General features: G+C 43.5%; 1 protein-coding gene across 2 annotated transcripts in view; it reads left to right on the forward strand.

Moving 5' to 3' along the window:
• The window catches only part of akap12b (A kinase (PRKA) anchor protein 12b), a 35345-nt gene extending 18952 nt beyond the window's left edge, over window positions 1-16393 (forward strand). The window contains exons 1-3 of one of the 2 annotated variants that reach the window (XM_058056450.1): window positions 6817-7061; window positions 9931-13521; window positions 15223-16393. In XM_058056450.1, the coding sequence (XP_057912433.1) occupies window positions 7037-7061; window positions 9931-13517 (3612 nt within the window). In that variant the 5' untranslated portion in view covers window positions 6817-7036 and the 3' untranslated portion in view covers window positions 13518-13521; window positions 15223-16393. Of the gene's footprint in view, window positions 1-6816; window positions 7062-9930; window positions 13522-15222 lie in introns of those variants that run through there. The other variant, XM_058056448.1, reaches the window with a different exon arrangement.
• The last annotated feature ends 466 nt before the right edge of the window (window positions 16394-16859 follow it).

The raw sequence follows: 16859 nt of genomic DNA on the forward strand, positions 1-16859 counted from the left end.
GAGATTAGGTTCCCTGATGCCGGGAAAGATGAGAGAGTAGCGGCCGTAGATACGAGTAGGCCCTGGGGAGCGAGTCTCAAGGGTGGTGGTAGAACCTACGATCAGTGCTTCAAATTGTGATGTTTTTTTTCGTGGTTGAATATGACCTATTAATAGTCAAACAAATGTACGCTTTACACATTTTATGCCTCAGTTAAGCATTTCCGAGCGGAAAACTGTCTAACTCAACTAAAATACAAATATCAGGCATTAGGGTGACGTATTCAAAGACGCTGTGAATGAAGTATTCACCACAGGTCACTAGGTGTCACTAATGTTCAGTGTAATTTTCACTGAGACACACAAGCACCAGTCTTGATCACTGGGACCACAGGTTTTTACTGCAGGTTTGAATATTCTCACAACCGGCACAGTAATGCCTAATGGGAGCTAATGTCGCAACCGTAACCCGATGCCACGCTAAAATGCAACTCTGATCCCTCGATGTCACTTCCTGTCTGCTTCCTACTGAGCGCCCCTAACACCAGAACACATTTACAGCAACACACACACGAGCAGGAGTCTTATTTATGTCTACTATATTGGGTTATATGAGTGTCAAGGTGACTATAGGGGTGTTATTTCATGTCTAGAGGGCTCTAATAATGTTAAAAATTTTATTTAGAAGGTAGTAAATAGCTTGAAATGCTGTAAATATTCCACTATACATTTTTAAGGTGCCTTAAAAATGATCACAGTCGTATCTGGAATGCATTAACCGTGAAAATTAAGGATTACTAATAATATTCTATTTTTTAGGTATTTTTTACTGTACGCTTTGGGGTATAAATCTAGCTGCATTTCACATACCTAATTTAAACCCAAATTAAATACTGTGAAACTGTAATCTTTGTTTTATTTTGCCAATGTGGGGACATTTCCAAAGTGTTGAAAAAGTAATTCAAGGCTTTTCGATCCAGCTTTTTCTTTAAAGTTAACTACAGTAGATGCTTCCTCCGACGAACAACTGGCCCAAATTGCTGAAATAAAATGTCAGGAATGCAGCAAAAAGTGAGGTCGTAGACAACAGATGGTAAAGCTTGCTACACACAGAGTAAAAAAAAAAATAGCCCCATATTTAAATTGCTACAGTGTACTCTACATAGAAATGCGGTCCGTATGGTTTCCTGCAAGATGATCAACAACACTGATTTGATCTCCCGGAACGTGACTGGATGTATAAACATAGTGTCTTCTAGACGTACACGAGGAAACGTGCAAAGGAAAAGGAAACCGTGATGTCAAGACCTGATTGTGCTTCCTGTCCGACACACACACACACACACACACAAGAGGAGAGGGGCTCTAGTGATTAATAGAGAAAGGCGAGCGAGAGAAAAGCGAGCTGAAACGTGTGAAAGACATCAAAACGTTCTATTGAGCGGAAACATCTCTCTGATCTCTTTGAGTAGTTTCACACACTTGTCCTTTCCCTTTTCCGCCATTTATTCCGCCATCTTCCGAGACACTTCTTGGAATTCTCAACAACAGCGGGAGGCCGTTGCTTGCGTCCTCCGCGATGATGTCATGCCCCGCTACAGAAAGGGCCTCCGCCCTACTCCTCCTTGCACCCCCCACCCCACCCACACACAGCCATTCAAGACCCCTCCTCGAACATTCCTGCAGTCTGCCATGTATTTTCATTTAGATCGTGGCCCCCATCTTCTCCTCACGACAGCTTCAAGACGGAAAGGCTGAAAGTTCACCATCCCACCAAACCAGCCAAATACATTCCCTTCTTTATTTCTCCTCTTTAAAATGCATAAATCCTTTAAGGCTGCAGCGTTCCAGTCAATATTTTAAATGTCTTATCCGCTCCCCTGTGCTTATTCGGAGAATTTCCCCTCACATATTCCGTGTCTCTGGAAGCGCTCTCTGGATTCATTGATCAAAAATCCATCTGGAAGGCTGATTTAAGTTTAGTTCTTGTAATATATTAAACCATTTGCACTGTTAAAAGTGCTGCAGGAATGTAAAAGTATGTTAAATACAGTATATAATACAATATGACCCTAAGTGGGATTCTTTACTCCATCGTATTGATGACTGGAAGACAGCAACACATTAGGGATGTCCGGTAATTATTGGCATCAGCATAAAAATGCAATATCAGTTGATTTTTTTCCCCAATATAAAAAAATGTTGTCTACAACATATACAGTGAAGAAAATAAGTATTTGAACACCCTGCTATTTTGCTATTTCTCCCACTTAGAAATCATGGAGGGGTCTGAAATTTTCATCGTAGGTGCATGTCCACTGTGAGAGAGATAAACTAAAAAGAAAAATCCAGAAATCACAATGCATGATTTTTTAACAATTTATTTGTGTGATACAGCTGCAAATAAGTATTTGAACACCTGTGTATCATCTAGAATTCTGACCCTGAAAGACCTGTTAGTCTGCCCATTAGAAGTCCACCTGCACTCCATGTATCATCCTGAATCAGATGCACCTGTTTGAGGTCGTTAGCTGCATAAAGACACCTGTCCACCCCATACAATCAGTAAGACTTTAACTTGTAACATGGCGAAGACCAAAGAGCTGTCCAAAGACACCAGAGACAAAATTGTACACCTCCACAAGGCTGGAAAGGGCTACGGAGCAATTACCAAGCAGCTTGGTGAAAAAAGGTCCACTGTTGGAGCTATCATTAGAAAATGGAAGAAGCTAAACATGACGGTCAATCTCAATCGGAGTGGAGCCCCATGCAAGATATCACCTCGTGGGGTCTCAATGATTCTAAGAAAGGTGAGGAATCAGCCCAGAACTACACGACAGGACTTGGTCAATGACCTGAAAAGAGCTGGGACCACCGTTTCCAAGGTTACTGTAGGTAATACACTAAGACGTCATGATGTGAAATCATGCATGGCACGAAAGGTTCCCCTGCTTAAACCAGCACATGTCAAGGCCCGTCTTAAGTTTGCATATGACCATTTGGATGATACAGAGGAGTCATGGGAGAAAGTTTTATGGTCAGATGAGACCAAAATAGAACTTTTTGGTCATAATTCCAATAAGCGTGTTTGGAGGAAGAAGAATGAAGAGTACAATCCGAAGAACACCATCCCTACTGTGAAGCATGGGGGTGGTAGCATCATGCTTTGGGGGTGTTTTTCTGCACATGGGACAGGACGAGTGCACTGCATTAAAGAGAGGATGACTGGGGCCGTGTATTGTGAGATTTTGGGGAACAACCTCCTTCCCTCTGTCAGAGCATTGAAGATGGGTCGTGGCTGGGTCTTCCAACACGACAACGACCCGAAGCACACAGCCAGGAAAACCAAGGAGTGGCTCCGTAAGAAGCATATCAAGGTTCTAGCATGGCCCAGCCAGTCTCCAGACCTGAACCCAATCGAAAATCTTTGGAGGGAGCTCAAACTCCGTGTTTCTCAGCGACAGCCCAGAAACCTGACTGATCTAGAGAAGATCTGTGTGGAGGAGTGGGCCAAGATCCCTCCTGCAGTGTGTGCAAACCTGGTGAAAAACTACAGGAAACGTTTGACCTCTGTAATAGCAAACAAAGGCTACTGTACCAAATATTAACATTCATTTTCTCAGGTGTTCAAATACTTATTAGCAGCTGTATCACACAAATAAATTGTTAAAAAATCATGCATTGTGATTTCTGGATTTTTCTTTTTAGTTTATCTCTCTCACAGTGGACATGCACCTACGATGAAAATTTCAGACCCCTCCATGATTTCTAAGTGGGAGAAATAGCAAAATAGCAGGGTGTTCAAATACTTATTTTCTTCACTGTATATGTTTAACACATATTGGGATCAGTCTTGGCTGATATCGGTATCGGAAATTGAGAGTTGGATAATATCTGCTCTTCTTCTACTTTCTTTGTATGTGGCCCCACAGCAAGGTGGTAAATTAGGGATGATTAATAATAAGTCGTCGCGCTTTTTCAAGTACAAAAAATCCTACTAAATTGTCACTTTTCTGTATTTTATGTGTCAGCAACACACACACACACGAGCAGGAGTCTTATTTATGTCTACTATATTGGGTTATATGAGTGTCAAGGTGACTATAGGGGTGTTATTTCATGTCTAGAGGGCTCTAATAATGTTAGAAATTGTATTTAGAAGGTAGTAAATAGCTTGAAATGCTGTAAATATTCCACTATACATTTTTAAGGTGTCTTAAAAATGATCACAGTTGTGTCTGGAATGCATTTACTGTGAAAATTAGGGATTACTAATAATATTCTATTTATTAGGTATTTTTTACAGTTTGGTGGACTTGTATGACAGTTTTCCTACAGAAATATCGTATCGGAAATTGAGAGTTGGATAATATCTGCTCTTCTTCTACTTTCTTTGTATGTGGCCCCACAGCAAGGCGGTAAATTAGGGATCATTAATAATAAGTCGTCCCACTTTTTCAAGTACAAAAAAATCCTACTAAATTGTCACTTTTCTGTATTGTATGTGGGTGGACACATTCCTATGATTTGTGTGACTTTTTATACTGAATGGTGAAAAACCGACTCACCAAGTAAGGATCTTTTGGCTCCACATCAGCACGGCTTAAAGCTTTATGTGTCAATGAAAGTGTGGCAGCGTGTATAGAAGTGTAGGAATGCGACCGTGTGAGTCATATGAAGGAAGTTGGGGCGTAAAAGGAAGGGGCGGGAGAAAGGGGGGGGTATACTCCCACCAAACTATGCATTCCCTACCGGCTGACTCACTGCCACTCAACGTGATGTACAGTGGTACATGGTGAGTGGCGTATTGACTTTATATGTCACCGCATTGACAGAAATCCTCGGTGATGTGTCACACGGCATGACTCGCTCAATTGCAATACTTCAATTAAAACTTGGGAACACATCGTTCTGTGAGACCTTCCTCTGAATAGATTTTTTGTCTTATTGCCTGTCTGGCCATTCGTGACGCCTTTCATGAGGATTTAATCTGCCTTTTCCAGCTCTTTCAAGCTCAGGAAATGGCATCAGTGGGATAGAAAAGAAGAGGTTTTGTTGACGAGGCTAAAGATGCTCATGTATGGAGATGATTCCTGCTGCAGACAGCACTCCATTACGGCTGTTATCACCCGTTTGGGAGCGCGGCGCTCACAATTCGCACATTCCTCTCGTGACAATGCGGAAGATTACAGATCAGACTAGCATGGTATTTACCTGAGGACTTATCCGCATTCCTTCTTGTCTGCACCCCCCCCATCTCACCTACAGCACCTCGGACAAAAGCTGAATTAAATAAATGTGTCTGGTTTGTGGTCATTGAGAAGGGGCCATTAGCATTTGCACCCCCATCGCACCCCAATGGCCTACCTGTGGCTCGGTTGGAGCATTTACTAGCTTTAAATATAAACACTTAACTATGACTTTTTCCCTCCAAAACACTTTCTCTCATTTGTTGTCGTGTATATGCCATTTTGGGGTTAGACAGGCATAGTATGCAAATTAAAATGGCTTCAGTTGTTTTTGTAAACGCGTAAAAACACAAACCGCCTGTTTTTATTCCATTGTTGTCATGTAAATGTGTATGAAAGCCATTAACCGCATAATTTAAGCCTGTTTCTACATCGGACGACTCACTTTTAAATAGCATCTTGGGCATTATTAGCAATTCGCAACCCCCAACCGGTCGTACGACACCTGGATGATTTTCTGCTCCGTCGTTTGTGGCGATTTACCACCACCCCTGGCTAGCATATGTTAGTATAGTATAGTGGTTTGATATAAACCCAAATAAAATAATATCCATCATATACGTAATACACATCTGTAGCTATGCATGTGCAGAACACGTCTATACGTCTACTATTTTTTTCAGCAGTCACAGGATTTTTACGAGCCATGTAATCTACGTCAACCGTTAAACTATTTCACGGCAGTTAAAGATCGTAAACATCAGGCAACACGATTTCTACTACGATTTCTACTACGATTTCTACTACGAATATGCAATATACGGCACCCCCTCCTCCAGCTGGCTGGTGTGGTGTGGCAAGGTGTCACTACACCATTAATGTAGTTCTTTGGCGTAACAATGTTAATCATAATAATGATAATAAGAATGTCGCTGTAGCTTGGTATATCTAAGTCATATTATGTAAATGGGGTGTCTGGCAGGTTTTGGAGTTTTTTTCAGAATAGGTGCATCCCATGATGTACATTCTTAGTTGCCTCATTTGCATCTTTACAACATAGAGAAAAAGAGTGTCACATAAGGATTGTGGATGTACAGTTTTCCTTTAAGGGGACGTTTATACAAAAAAAAAAACGGCCATTGTGTTTGTTTCCTTACATGATAATGGTGTTTCGGAACCTTAAAACATTTCGAAACAGATCAGTTCAGTCTAGGTGGGTGTCGCAATACCCAAAACATCCCTATTCTAGTTTGATTGGCATGATGAATACCGGGGGTGGGGTTGGAGGGCAGGTTGCGTGTTATGCTTGGCCACTTTTAGCGATTTTTTTTTACACCGTCTGTGCCAATCTATCTTTTGGGGTCAAGCATGGGTATTAAGGTCAGAAAAGGAGACCGGGGACGAGGGGGTGGGGGGGATTCCATGCAGTGTGATCATATACAATAGTTATAGTAATGATGTGGTCATGCCGGGACGGATGAGTAAAGGAGGGAGGGATGGGCGGTAGTGCTCAGCATAGGTGGTGGTGTGGGGGGAAGGGGGGGGGGTGCTCATTCAGAACAGCTGAAGAAAAGAGGAGGGGGGCTGGGAGGGAGGCAGGGGTGGTCCCAAACATGACATGTGTGTCAGTCTGTAGAAATGTGTGTGAGGCGGGCCGCTCTGCACACTCAGCCTCAGACCGCCGCACCAAGGAGAACTCCCAGCAGAGGAACTGCAGGAAAAAAGTGAAGGGAAACTATTTTTTAAAGAATTATTTACAATTAATTAAAATAGAAGAAATTATCACATAAATTTGTGACTTTTTTGGCTTTTTTCCGTTTTTATTTTAAATTTTTTTAAAGAAAGGATTTTTTTTTAAACTTTCACAAATGCTTGGGACAATTACTCTAACAGGTAAACATTTTGATATTTCTAATGCTTCTTTAAAATATTGTTTTTGTGCAGATGTGCTGCTGTGTCTCCATATTATACATGAGTGAGTACACGCTGATGGTACTGTTGTCCTGAGGGTGTGGTTGGATAGTAGTGTGTGTCTGTATAGTCACTCGGGCATTGGACATTGGATTAAAACATGAAATAACATCATAAGTACTAGTTATCCTCTTGTGAGCATCATCCTCCATCCTGGTGAGAAACCAATATGTCCACATGTGCCTTTACATCATAAAGATGTGGCATGATACAAACTTTTTCCAAGCTGTTTAGTTCATGTCACAGTATTTCATTAGATTAGAGTGGGATGATGAATCCCATTTAAGCCACAGAGGGAGGGGGTGCTGGTGGTGTGGAATGAATTAAACACTCGGACTGATGATGGTGGGGATGCAGCCACTTGATTTATGCTCACCTTGGGCGTCACTTGTATAGTAGAAGGTGTTTTTTTTTTACCTTTGATTTATTATAGTATATGAGATGGAGGAAGATGGTGTTGTGACTGCCCCCCATCACTATGTAAGACCCTTGGACCACACCTTAGATTAACTTTTTTATTATTTTTTTGTAGTAAATTAATGTTCTGTGCTGTTAATCGTTTATTATGGCATTAATATGGTATATTTTAGTTGGTTTGAGTCTTGAGTTGAGAAGTTTCTGTTCACGCTGACCTTAGATAAAGAGGGGGGTGCAGTCTTTTGTCAGTTTTTTGGAGGGGGTTGGCCTCTTTTTCCTGAATTGACTTCTTTTGTTTACAGAGCTGCTGCTGCTCCAGACTAGTCTTGCAAAGGATTTGCATACATTTGGTAAAAGTTGGTAAACAAGTGTCAATAGTAGCTTTTAGAATATCATTGCTGTCCAATGAAAAACATACAATACCATGATATACATGCATTGGGTTGGGTAGTCATGATATGTGGACCCCCCCGCCCCCCCCGAAATAAGTTTTTAGCTCCGGTCTGGTCCACACCCCTCCCCAAAACCAAGAACCCGTCTATCCACCTCTTGCCCACCCTCACCCCCTGCAGCCTCACCCCAGCAACATTCTTTGTGGTACAGTCGTTATTTAACACACACACATAACACCCTCTGCCCCCCCATCCACCCCAAAATCAAATCAGTTCAGGGACGTTCACAGTTGTGTACTTGTAAAAAGAAAAAAAAAACAAACATCAAAAAGCCGAGCGAGATGCCAGCAGTGTGTTAAATCCACATGGTTCCCGCTTTATGATCCGTGTAGATACACATGGCCTCATCCGGCAGCCTGACCCCGGCTTTACAACTTATTGCCAAGGGACGCCATGCTTAGTTAATTCTGTATGTTTGCTCGTGTGAACCCAAAAAAAAAAAGCAAGTCTGCCAGCGACACGTACACGGTAGAGACCCCACGTCCACGCGACACTGGTTGTGATACGTCGCCCGGGCGTGACTTTATTTTGTAAATATGCTGAGTCATTGATTGATTTCTTCGTGATAACCGACATTTCGGGAGCACCACTACCCCCCTAGTCGCTTCATTTCCAGAGGCCAGCAAGGGTTAGAGGGCTATTGTGTTGTGCCTTGGAGGGTGGGATGGGTGGGGGGGCGGCTCCCCATTTATTCCAATGTGGTGGAATGTGGGTCAAGGGGATTGGAACCTAATTCAAGGATGGGGGGTAGAACCCTGCCATTGTTTGGTTTTAGATTTAGAAAATACAGTTGAGCTGAAAGACAAACAGCCGGTCTTGTGGTCCCGTTTTGCCCTAAAAGTAAGCAGGAATAACATAACTCACATTCCCTGATAGGTCAAAACATTCTGGGCGTGGCTTTACTATACAAATCCGTGGGACAGTTTACTGAATTGAATGCTGTTTTTTTACATCATTTCCTCAAAACCTTGAAAACAATGCTTCTATTTTAGCACTCAAATATCCAAAGAATGTAATCAGCCTATAATTTACCCTGCGGACGTATTGTGGCCACATTTTTGTGTCTTTTTCTATTTGAAACCGATGGTTCTCAGTCCTTCTACACCGTGTTTTGCCATTGTGGTTTAGATTTTAGTTATGTGGTCTGTGCATGCAGGTGACATACCATGCGTTGAAATCATTTGCTTGTAAAAGTTGACATAAAGAGAACATGGTATTTCCCACAGTGTAGCGTTACAGAGGGTGTTAATGCGTGTAATCGGGGTAACCTGATATCTACAAATGACACTTGTGTGAGTCCCAGGGTATCGGGTGTTGTTTTACAGACTGTGGTGGGAGCAGGCAAAGAAAATCAAATACAGTAAACCTCGGATATATCGGATTCAATTGTTCCCACTGGTTTTGTCCGATATAAGCGAAATCCGTTATATGCGTATACCGGAAAATGTCAGTTTTACACGGATATAAATCCGATATATGCGTAAATCGGATTTTATCCGTTATAAAAAGGCACTTCCTTGACTATGTTTCCAATGTACCTGGACGCCCAGGCAACGCTGCAAACGCTGCAAATGACGTCGTATAGCGGCCTGTCACGATTCGGCGAATCGGAGCGCCACGATGCGGCCATCCGATATATGCGAGGGAAATTTAATGGAAATGCATTGGAACGGGACTGGAGATTTTGTCCGAAATAGACGAAATCCGTTATTAAAAAATCCGATATATGCAATGAATTTTTATTGGAAATGCATTACAGAAAAATCGGTTCTTTTTTATCTGTCCGTTGTGAGTGAATTTCCGATATATCCGAGTCCGATATATCCGAGGTTTACTGTACTAGACCAAGTGACAGTTCTATGTATTTTATATAGACGTTCCTTTTCAATTTGAATTTTAGATTCTTTATTTTCTCCTTTCAGTTGGCCAGCCTGATGGCGTGGCCGTGGCTCAGAAGGAGGACACTCCAGAGACCGTGGACACCGTCACAGACGAGCAGGCCCCTCAAGTGAACGGCGAGAAAGTGGAGAAGGAGTCTCCCGATGCTAATGACATCACTCCCGTGGAAGAGAAAGCGGTGGAGGAAAAAGCCAACGAGAACGGCGAGGTGGGGTTCAAGAAGATCTTCCGCTTTGTGGGGTTCAAGTTCACCCTGAAGAAGGACAAGAGCGAGGAGAAAGACCCAGTGAAGCTGCTGACGGTGAGAGATAAGGACGGAGATGAGGTCAATGGGATTGATGAACCTTCGAAGGAGGCCGCTGAAGCTCCAGAGGGCAACAAAGAGGTGCCGACCGATGAGGCTGAAGTCACCAAAGATACAGACACTGAAACTCCCAATGGTCCCGTCGAGGCTGCTGAAACGACAGATGAAGCAGTCAAAGAAGAAGAAGGTGAGGCCAGTCCACCTGCCCAGGAGGCCACCGTGTCCCCCTTCAGGAAGCTCTTCAGTACGGGCCTCTTCTCTAACCTGCGAAAGAAGTCCAGCATCAAGAAGACAAAAGAGGAAGAAGATAAGGAGGTAACTGGGGAGGAGGAAGCTTCTAAGACCGAGGAAACCACTGCTGAAGATAAAGGAGAAGCGGAGCAAGAGACCAACGAGGAAGCACCAACCATTCCAGAGGGTGAAGAGTCCCCAGCAACAACTGAAGAAGCTAAACCAGAACCTGACGTCACCGCCGAAAGCCCTTCCGCCTCTTCTGATGAGACAAAACCAGATGAGGAGAAAGCTGAAGACCAGGAGAAAGCTCCAACAGAGGTAACCTCCGATTCTGAGCTTCAGACTTCACAGGAGAAGGTGAAGCCCCAAGGAAGCCCACTGAAAAAGCTTTTCACCGGCGCTGGCTTGAAGAAGCTCTCCAAGAAACAGAAAAGCAAGAAAGATGCTGAGGCCAAGCTGACTGAATCTGGTGAGCAAGTATCTGAGCCACTTCAGTCCTCCACCGAGTCCACAGATGCGGCAAGACCTGACAGCGGACCATCGTCACCGGAGGAATCAGGAGAGCACACCATCGAAGCAGAAACCACACAGGCTGAGTCCACCCAAGAACCAGAAAGTGAAGTAGCTTCTGACGGGGAGAAGAAAAAAGAGGGCATCATCGCTTGGTCTTCCTTCAAGAAACTGGTGACACCCAAGAAGCGTGTTAAGAGACCTTCTGAGAGTGATGATGAAGCCACTAGTGAGAAAGCAGCCAAGTCAGCGACGTTGTCTTCTTCTGAGAGTGCTCCCCTGGCAGATAAGAGCGTGGAGGAAGAAGCCAAAGAAGATAAACCCTCCGAAGAAGAGGAGAAGACAGAAAGTGCAGAGAAACTGGTCAGCAGCACAGAGGAGCCCAAAAAGAAAATGGACACCTCAGTTTCTTGGGAAGCGCTGATGTGTATGGGTGGACCCAAAAAGAGAACCAGGAAGACATCGGATTCTGATGACGAGGAGACCAACATCGCAGAGGAGGGTGCTGCACCAGATGCAGGTGAGGACGAGAAGCAGGACAAAACCCAGGCAGCTGTGGAGAACCCTGAAAATGTTGAAGGTGAAGTAGAAGCTTCTTCCTCTCCAGAAGCTCTGAGCCCCCCCGAGAGGGAGTCTGCGTGGGACACCTTGAAACGCATGGTTATGCCAAAGAGTAAGACCAAAGTTGAGGAGAAGACAGAGGAGAGCACAGAGCAGGTCCAGTCTGAAAGTGAAGCACCAAAAGATGAGTCCTCCTTCTCCTTGAGGAAGTTATTCCCTGGTCTCAGAAAGAAGAAGGTAGAAAAACAATCTTCTACTGAGGGTGAGGATGACACCCCAGCCGTGGTTCCTCTCTCGGAGTTTGACGCACAACCTGAAGATGCGCAGGAACAACCCATAGAGGTCGCCGGAACCGCATGTCAAGTGTCTTCCTCGGAGAGAGCCCCTTCATGGATCCCAGCTTCGGTGGAACATGGAGATCAGCTGAGTGACATCACAGAGGAAGCAGCCACGCCCAAGTCCGTGGACACTGACATCGCGGAGGATGAATCCGAAAACCAAACCGCTCTGCAAGTATCCACAGCTGAGGTCGCTCAAGCTTCTCCCTCAGAAACCACCCGTGATCTTGAGGCACCCACGTCAGAAAACGCCCAGGAAGATCTTGCAGGTATGGAGGCTGAAATCAGTCAAGTTGCACCTGTGACATCTGTGATCAGTGAAGATGTACCAGTGGAGGCCGCCTTAGAAAAAACGGAGATTGAACCAACGGTTGAGCATGCTGACTCCAAGACCAACACCATCCTGGAGCCACATGTTCACGACGAAGCCACGGCGATCTGCACCGGCCTGGAAACCAATGAGATTGCTGAAATGGTTGTGGAGGAACCTGCCACGCCCATCGTAGAGTCTGTTGCTGTGGTCAGCAACGCTGATGGCACGGAGGTCTCACTGGAAGAACCTTCACTAAAAACAGAGGAGGCCATTGTTACAGAAGATCCACCTTTGACTGCACAAGTCCAACAAATAAAAACAACCAAGGTTGAGTTCATCGAAAGTTCTGAAAACCGAATCCCTGACACTCAGACCGCGAGAGAGAGCTGTGAACCTGAGCCTCCAAGCATCAGCGCCGTCACCTCCGCCGTCCAGACCGCCATCATAGCCGACGACACTCCCATCAATACCGTTGAAATCGCAGTCTTATCTCAGACCGAGGAGACCGAAACCGACAAGGAGACCACAGACGTGGAGCAACAAATTGCAAGTGAAGTCGTATCCGCAAGCGAGGAAGTATGCGTCATCAAAGAAACCGTCGTCCTCGTCAGCTCCATGAGTCCAGACCAAATGGACGCCGAGCCCCTGGCAGATGACACCAATCAAATCGAGGTCCAGAGTATGGTCATCGCCCAGACGGTCCTTCAAGATGCCATGGATAAAGTTGCAGAACAACCAACCACCCCAGAAGCTTCCAGTCCAACTCCATCCCAGGCCGTTGCCGCTACTGAAAAGGAGCTAGAGATCCAGACCCCCGTCATCACTGACACGCCCACCCCCGTCTTATGTGAGAAACCAGCACAGAAGCCGATTTTTGTTGCCACGCAATGCGAAACCATCCCCATAGAGGTCGCGGAGATCCTTGATACCTCTGAGAACAAGAAACCACAGGAAAGTTTGAAGAAAGCTGCAGAAGAAAGTGGAGAAACCATCATGGAAGAAGTCGTAGAGATCATCAGCCCTCTACAGACTGATGACAAACTGGACGAGGAGGAGCCGGAAGACGAGAAACTCCGACCAGAGGAGAAAGCGATGCACCTGCCCGTCCAGGTGGTCCTGCAGGCCGGGCAGGAAGTCGAGGAAGAGTCCATCAAAGAGGAGGCAGTGGAGGAATTCGACACCAACGGCCTCATGGAGAACGGCGCCGCGGCAGAAGCGACGTCGGAAGCGGAGGGGGAGAGAGCGACATCGGGAAAGTGTGCGGCGGTGATGGCGCAGGTGATGGAGGTGATCGAGGAGGCGGTGAAGGAGATCGAACCCGTGTCCACAGAGGTCACGCCAGCATCGTGAGCAGGTGAGGATTTTTTTTTAATACCAGATTCCTTCATCAAACAACCTCATGTGTTTTTTAAACATCAATGGGCTCTACTTTTATTGGGGGGTGTGGGGGGGGACGTGTCCAAATGAAAAAGCTTTTTGTTCAGGCGCTGAGTTACCAGGCATCCTTTGATATCAAAGTAGGAATGTGGTTGTGGACCCTCTTATTCTTTGTGGGCCAGGATCTTAAAGGGAAGTGCTGTGCAAAAGGAGGGGGGGGGGGAGATGAACTTCTGCTGAAAGACTGATTATGCCCCCCCTTCTAGATGTCTTTTCCAGTGATGTGAATCACAGCTTTGATATACCAAGACAGGGCAAGTTTTATACCAGCAACATTTTTATAGTATGTCTTATCTCAGGTCGTTTATATGGGGGGGGGGGGGGGGGGGGGGGGGGGGCAAGTGGGTGTGGCTAACAATATTCCAGAAATTGTTCCTACAAAAGAGACAAAACAGACTGTATCTGCTATTAATACAAAAATTGACTTAACTTGACAGTATACAGTACTAGTTAAATGTTTAGAGACACATTTTCATTTAACTGGATGGGAAAGTGTCTTTAAACTTCTGATTGATAAATACAATGAAATTGACTTGACTTACTGTACTTCCAAAGCATGTGAAAATAACTTTTGACTACTAACAAAATTGACTTTGCTTGACTGTGTACAGTACTAGTCAAAAGTTTAGAGACATGTTTTCATTTAATTGGATGGGAAAGTGTCTTTAAACTTCTTATTGAGTAAAAAAAAATGACTTGACTTACTGTACTTCCAAAGCATGTGAAAGTAACTTTTCACTGCTAACAAAATTAATTGACTTTGCTTGACTGTATACAGTACTAGTCAACAGTTAAGAGACACTTTTTCATTTAACTGGATGGGAAAGTGTCTTTAAACTTCTGATTGATTAAAAAAAATTGACTTGACTTACTGTACTTCCAAAGGATGTGAAAATAACTTTTGACTGCTAACAAAATTGACTTTGCTTGACTGTATACAACACTAATCAAAAGTTTAGAGACACATTTTCATTTAACTGGATGGGAAAGTGTCTTTAAACTTCTGATTGATAATAAAATGAAATTGACTTGACTTACTGTCCTTCCAAAGGATGTGAAAGTAATTTTTGACCAGTAAGAAAATTGACTTTGCTTGACTTGACTGTATATAGTACTTGTGACACATTCCCATTAAATAGGATGTGGAGTCTCTAATGTATAAAGATAAAATGGACTTGACTTACAGTATAAAGTACTAGTCAAATATTTTGAGGCACTTTGATAAACTGTCGAATGTCTTTTTAGATTCATACTGTCATGTTTAATCTATTATGCTTTTTCATTCAGTAGGCTGTGTCTCTGTTTTAGATATAAAATTGACTTGACTTACTGTACCAGTCAAAAGTTTGGAGACACTTTCTCATTCAATATAATGTGGAAATGTCTCGGCTATAGAGATAAACTAGACTTGACTTTTGTCAAACGTTTGGAGACACTTTTGCATACTTTTGAATGAGAAAATGTGTCCAAACGTTTGACTGGTATTATATACTGAACAGGCACTTTGGGCGACAAAGGCAAGGAAAAACTCCGAAATGTGTGCTCAAGCTTTCTTTCCCTTATGATGAAGACATGTTGCATTCAAGTCCATTTCATGACACACATTGTCCTCCTCCAGATGAGAAGATGCAGTGATGTTGCCTGGGAGACGCACCGTCTACACCAGGACGAGGGTGACGAGAACAAGAGAGGACAAAAAAAAATGTTCGGTGCTAACGCAGACACCGAGACACTGAGACTGGGCTCCACTCCTTCTGCCCCGAGAGAGAGACTGAGTAATCCTCTCATCCTTCCATCCATCCATCCAACCAAGCCCACCCACCCAGCATCCAGCAGTGTCTCAGTGACCTCTTCTATTGCTGTAATGACGCAAGCATCACCCACCTGGACGAGTGTTTACCTGCGTGAGTGTGAGTGTGTGATCTGTATAGGTGTCAGAGTATATCGAAAGGTAAACAGATTGAGGATTATTACCTTGTATATTGTATTTATATCCAATATTCTTTCAGTTGCCCTTTATTTTTTTCCATTTTGAGCCCTATTTTGTGTTTTTTCCCCCCCTTAAGATAATGCAAACAATGTGAGCAACAACAACATTACCAAAGCAAATTGTTGCATATAAGGACTGATGTCTTGCATGGTTTTGTAGCAGCCATGGTACAAACTGTGATTCCCATACCACAAAACTCCCAAATTACAGCGTTTTGGGAGTTATTTTTTTCACTTTTTAATGTATATAAGAAAAACATAAGCTGCCTAATTTACTGTGAAACATTATTTCTTATAATAATACAAAAACATGCTGTTTTATCGAGTGAGTGTCACTCACTTTGCTTCATCCGGTTTAGCTGGTGAAATTGCGCCCTCTAGTGGCTGTAGACAGTAGTGCGTGAATTATTTTTGACTTGACGCTATTTTTTCTCTCCATCAAATAACACATTAGTACCAAGTAAATCAATCAGTTGCTGTATCAATCCTTGATTTTTGTACAAAAAACAATCTGAACAAAACTGCATTGACTTAGTGGATCTCAGCAACTTGTAGCTTTTTTGTAACACACTTTAACTGTGGAGCCTGTTAACATTTGTACAGATTGTATGTATGCCCTTGTACCGTATGTACGTATTGTTATAATAACTAATCTCCTTCCGACAGCCAAGTTCAACTGTAATAATCATGTAAGCATGGTTTTAACTGTCTTTTATATTTCCAAGCTGTTCATAGTAACGATACAGAACCTTGTCTATATTTCATTCAATAAAGTTGGAGAGGGGAGGAAGAAGTGTCTTTCATTTTCATACTGTAGTCAGGAAAAGGCCGAAAATAACAAACAAAATGGTGGCTAAGATTACTAAGATATTAGTATCTGATTATATCCGATGAAAACGTACGACTTATGACAACAAGAAATGGGTACCACTTATGTATCCCAGTGGGATTGTTCAATTGCAGTGATTTTAGGGGGGGCGGATTAAAATACTTTTTTGTCTATAAACAGTTTTTCAAACAATTGATTAGAAAGCATGTTTCTTTTCCTAATGTTGGGAGTATGTGGTCTAAACCAGCGTTTTTCAGCGTTTTTTTGAGCACGTTTTTTTTACATTGGAAAAATCTAGCGGGACACCACTAACCACCTCACGTGCATCACTGGCTCTAATGGAGGAAAGAGGCAATCAGCTACGTGTTGCAACACGGACGATTATTACATTGTGCATCGGCCCAATGGTCGAAAATCACCGGTCTAAACACTTAAGA

This window comes from Doryrhamphus excisus, chromosome 19, assembly GCF_030265055.1.
Source record: "Doryrhamphus excisus isolate RoL2022-K1 chromosome 19, RoL_Dexc_1.0, whole genome shotgun sequence".
Lineage (NCBI taxonomy): Eukaryota > Metazoa > Chordata > Actinopteri > Syngnathiformes > Syngnathidae > Doryrhamphus > Doryrhamphus excisus.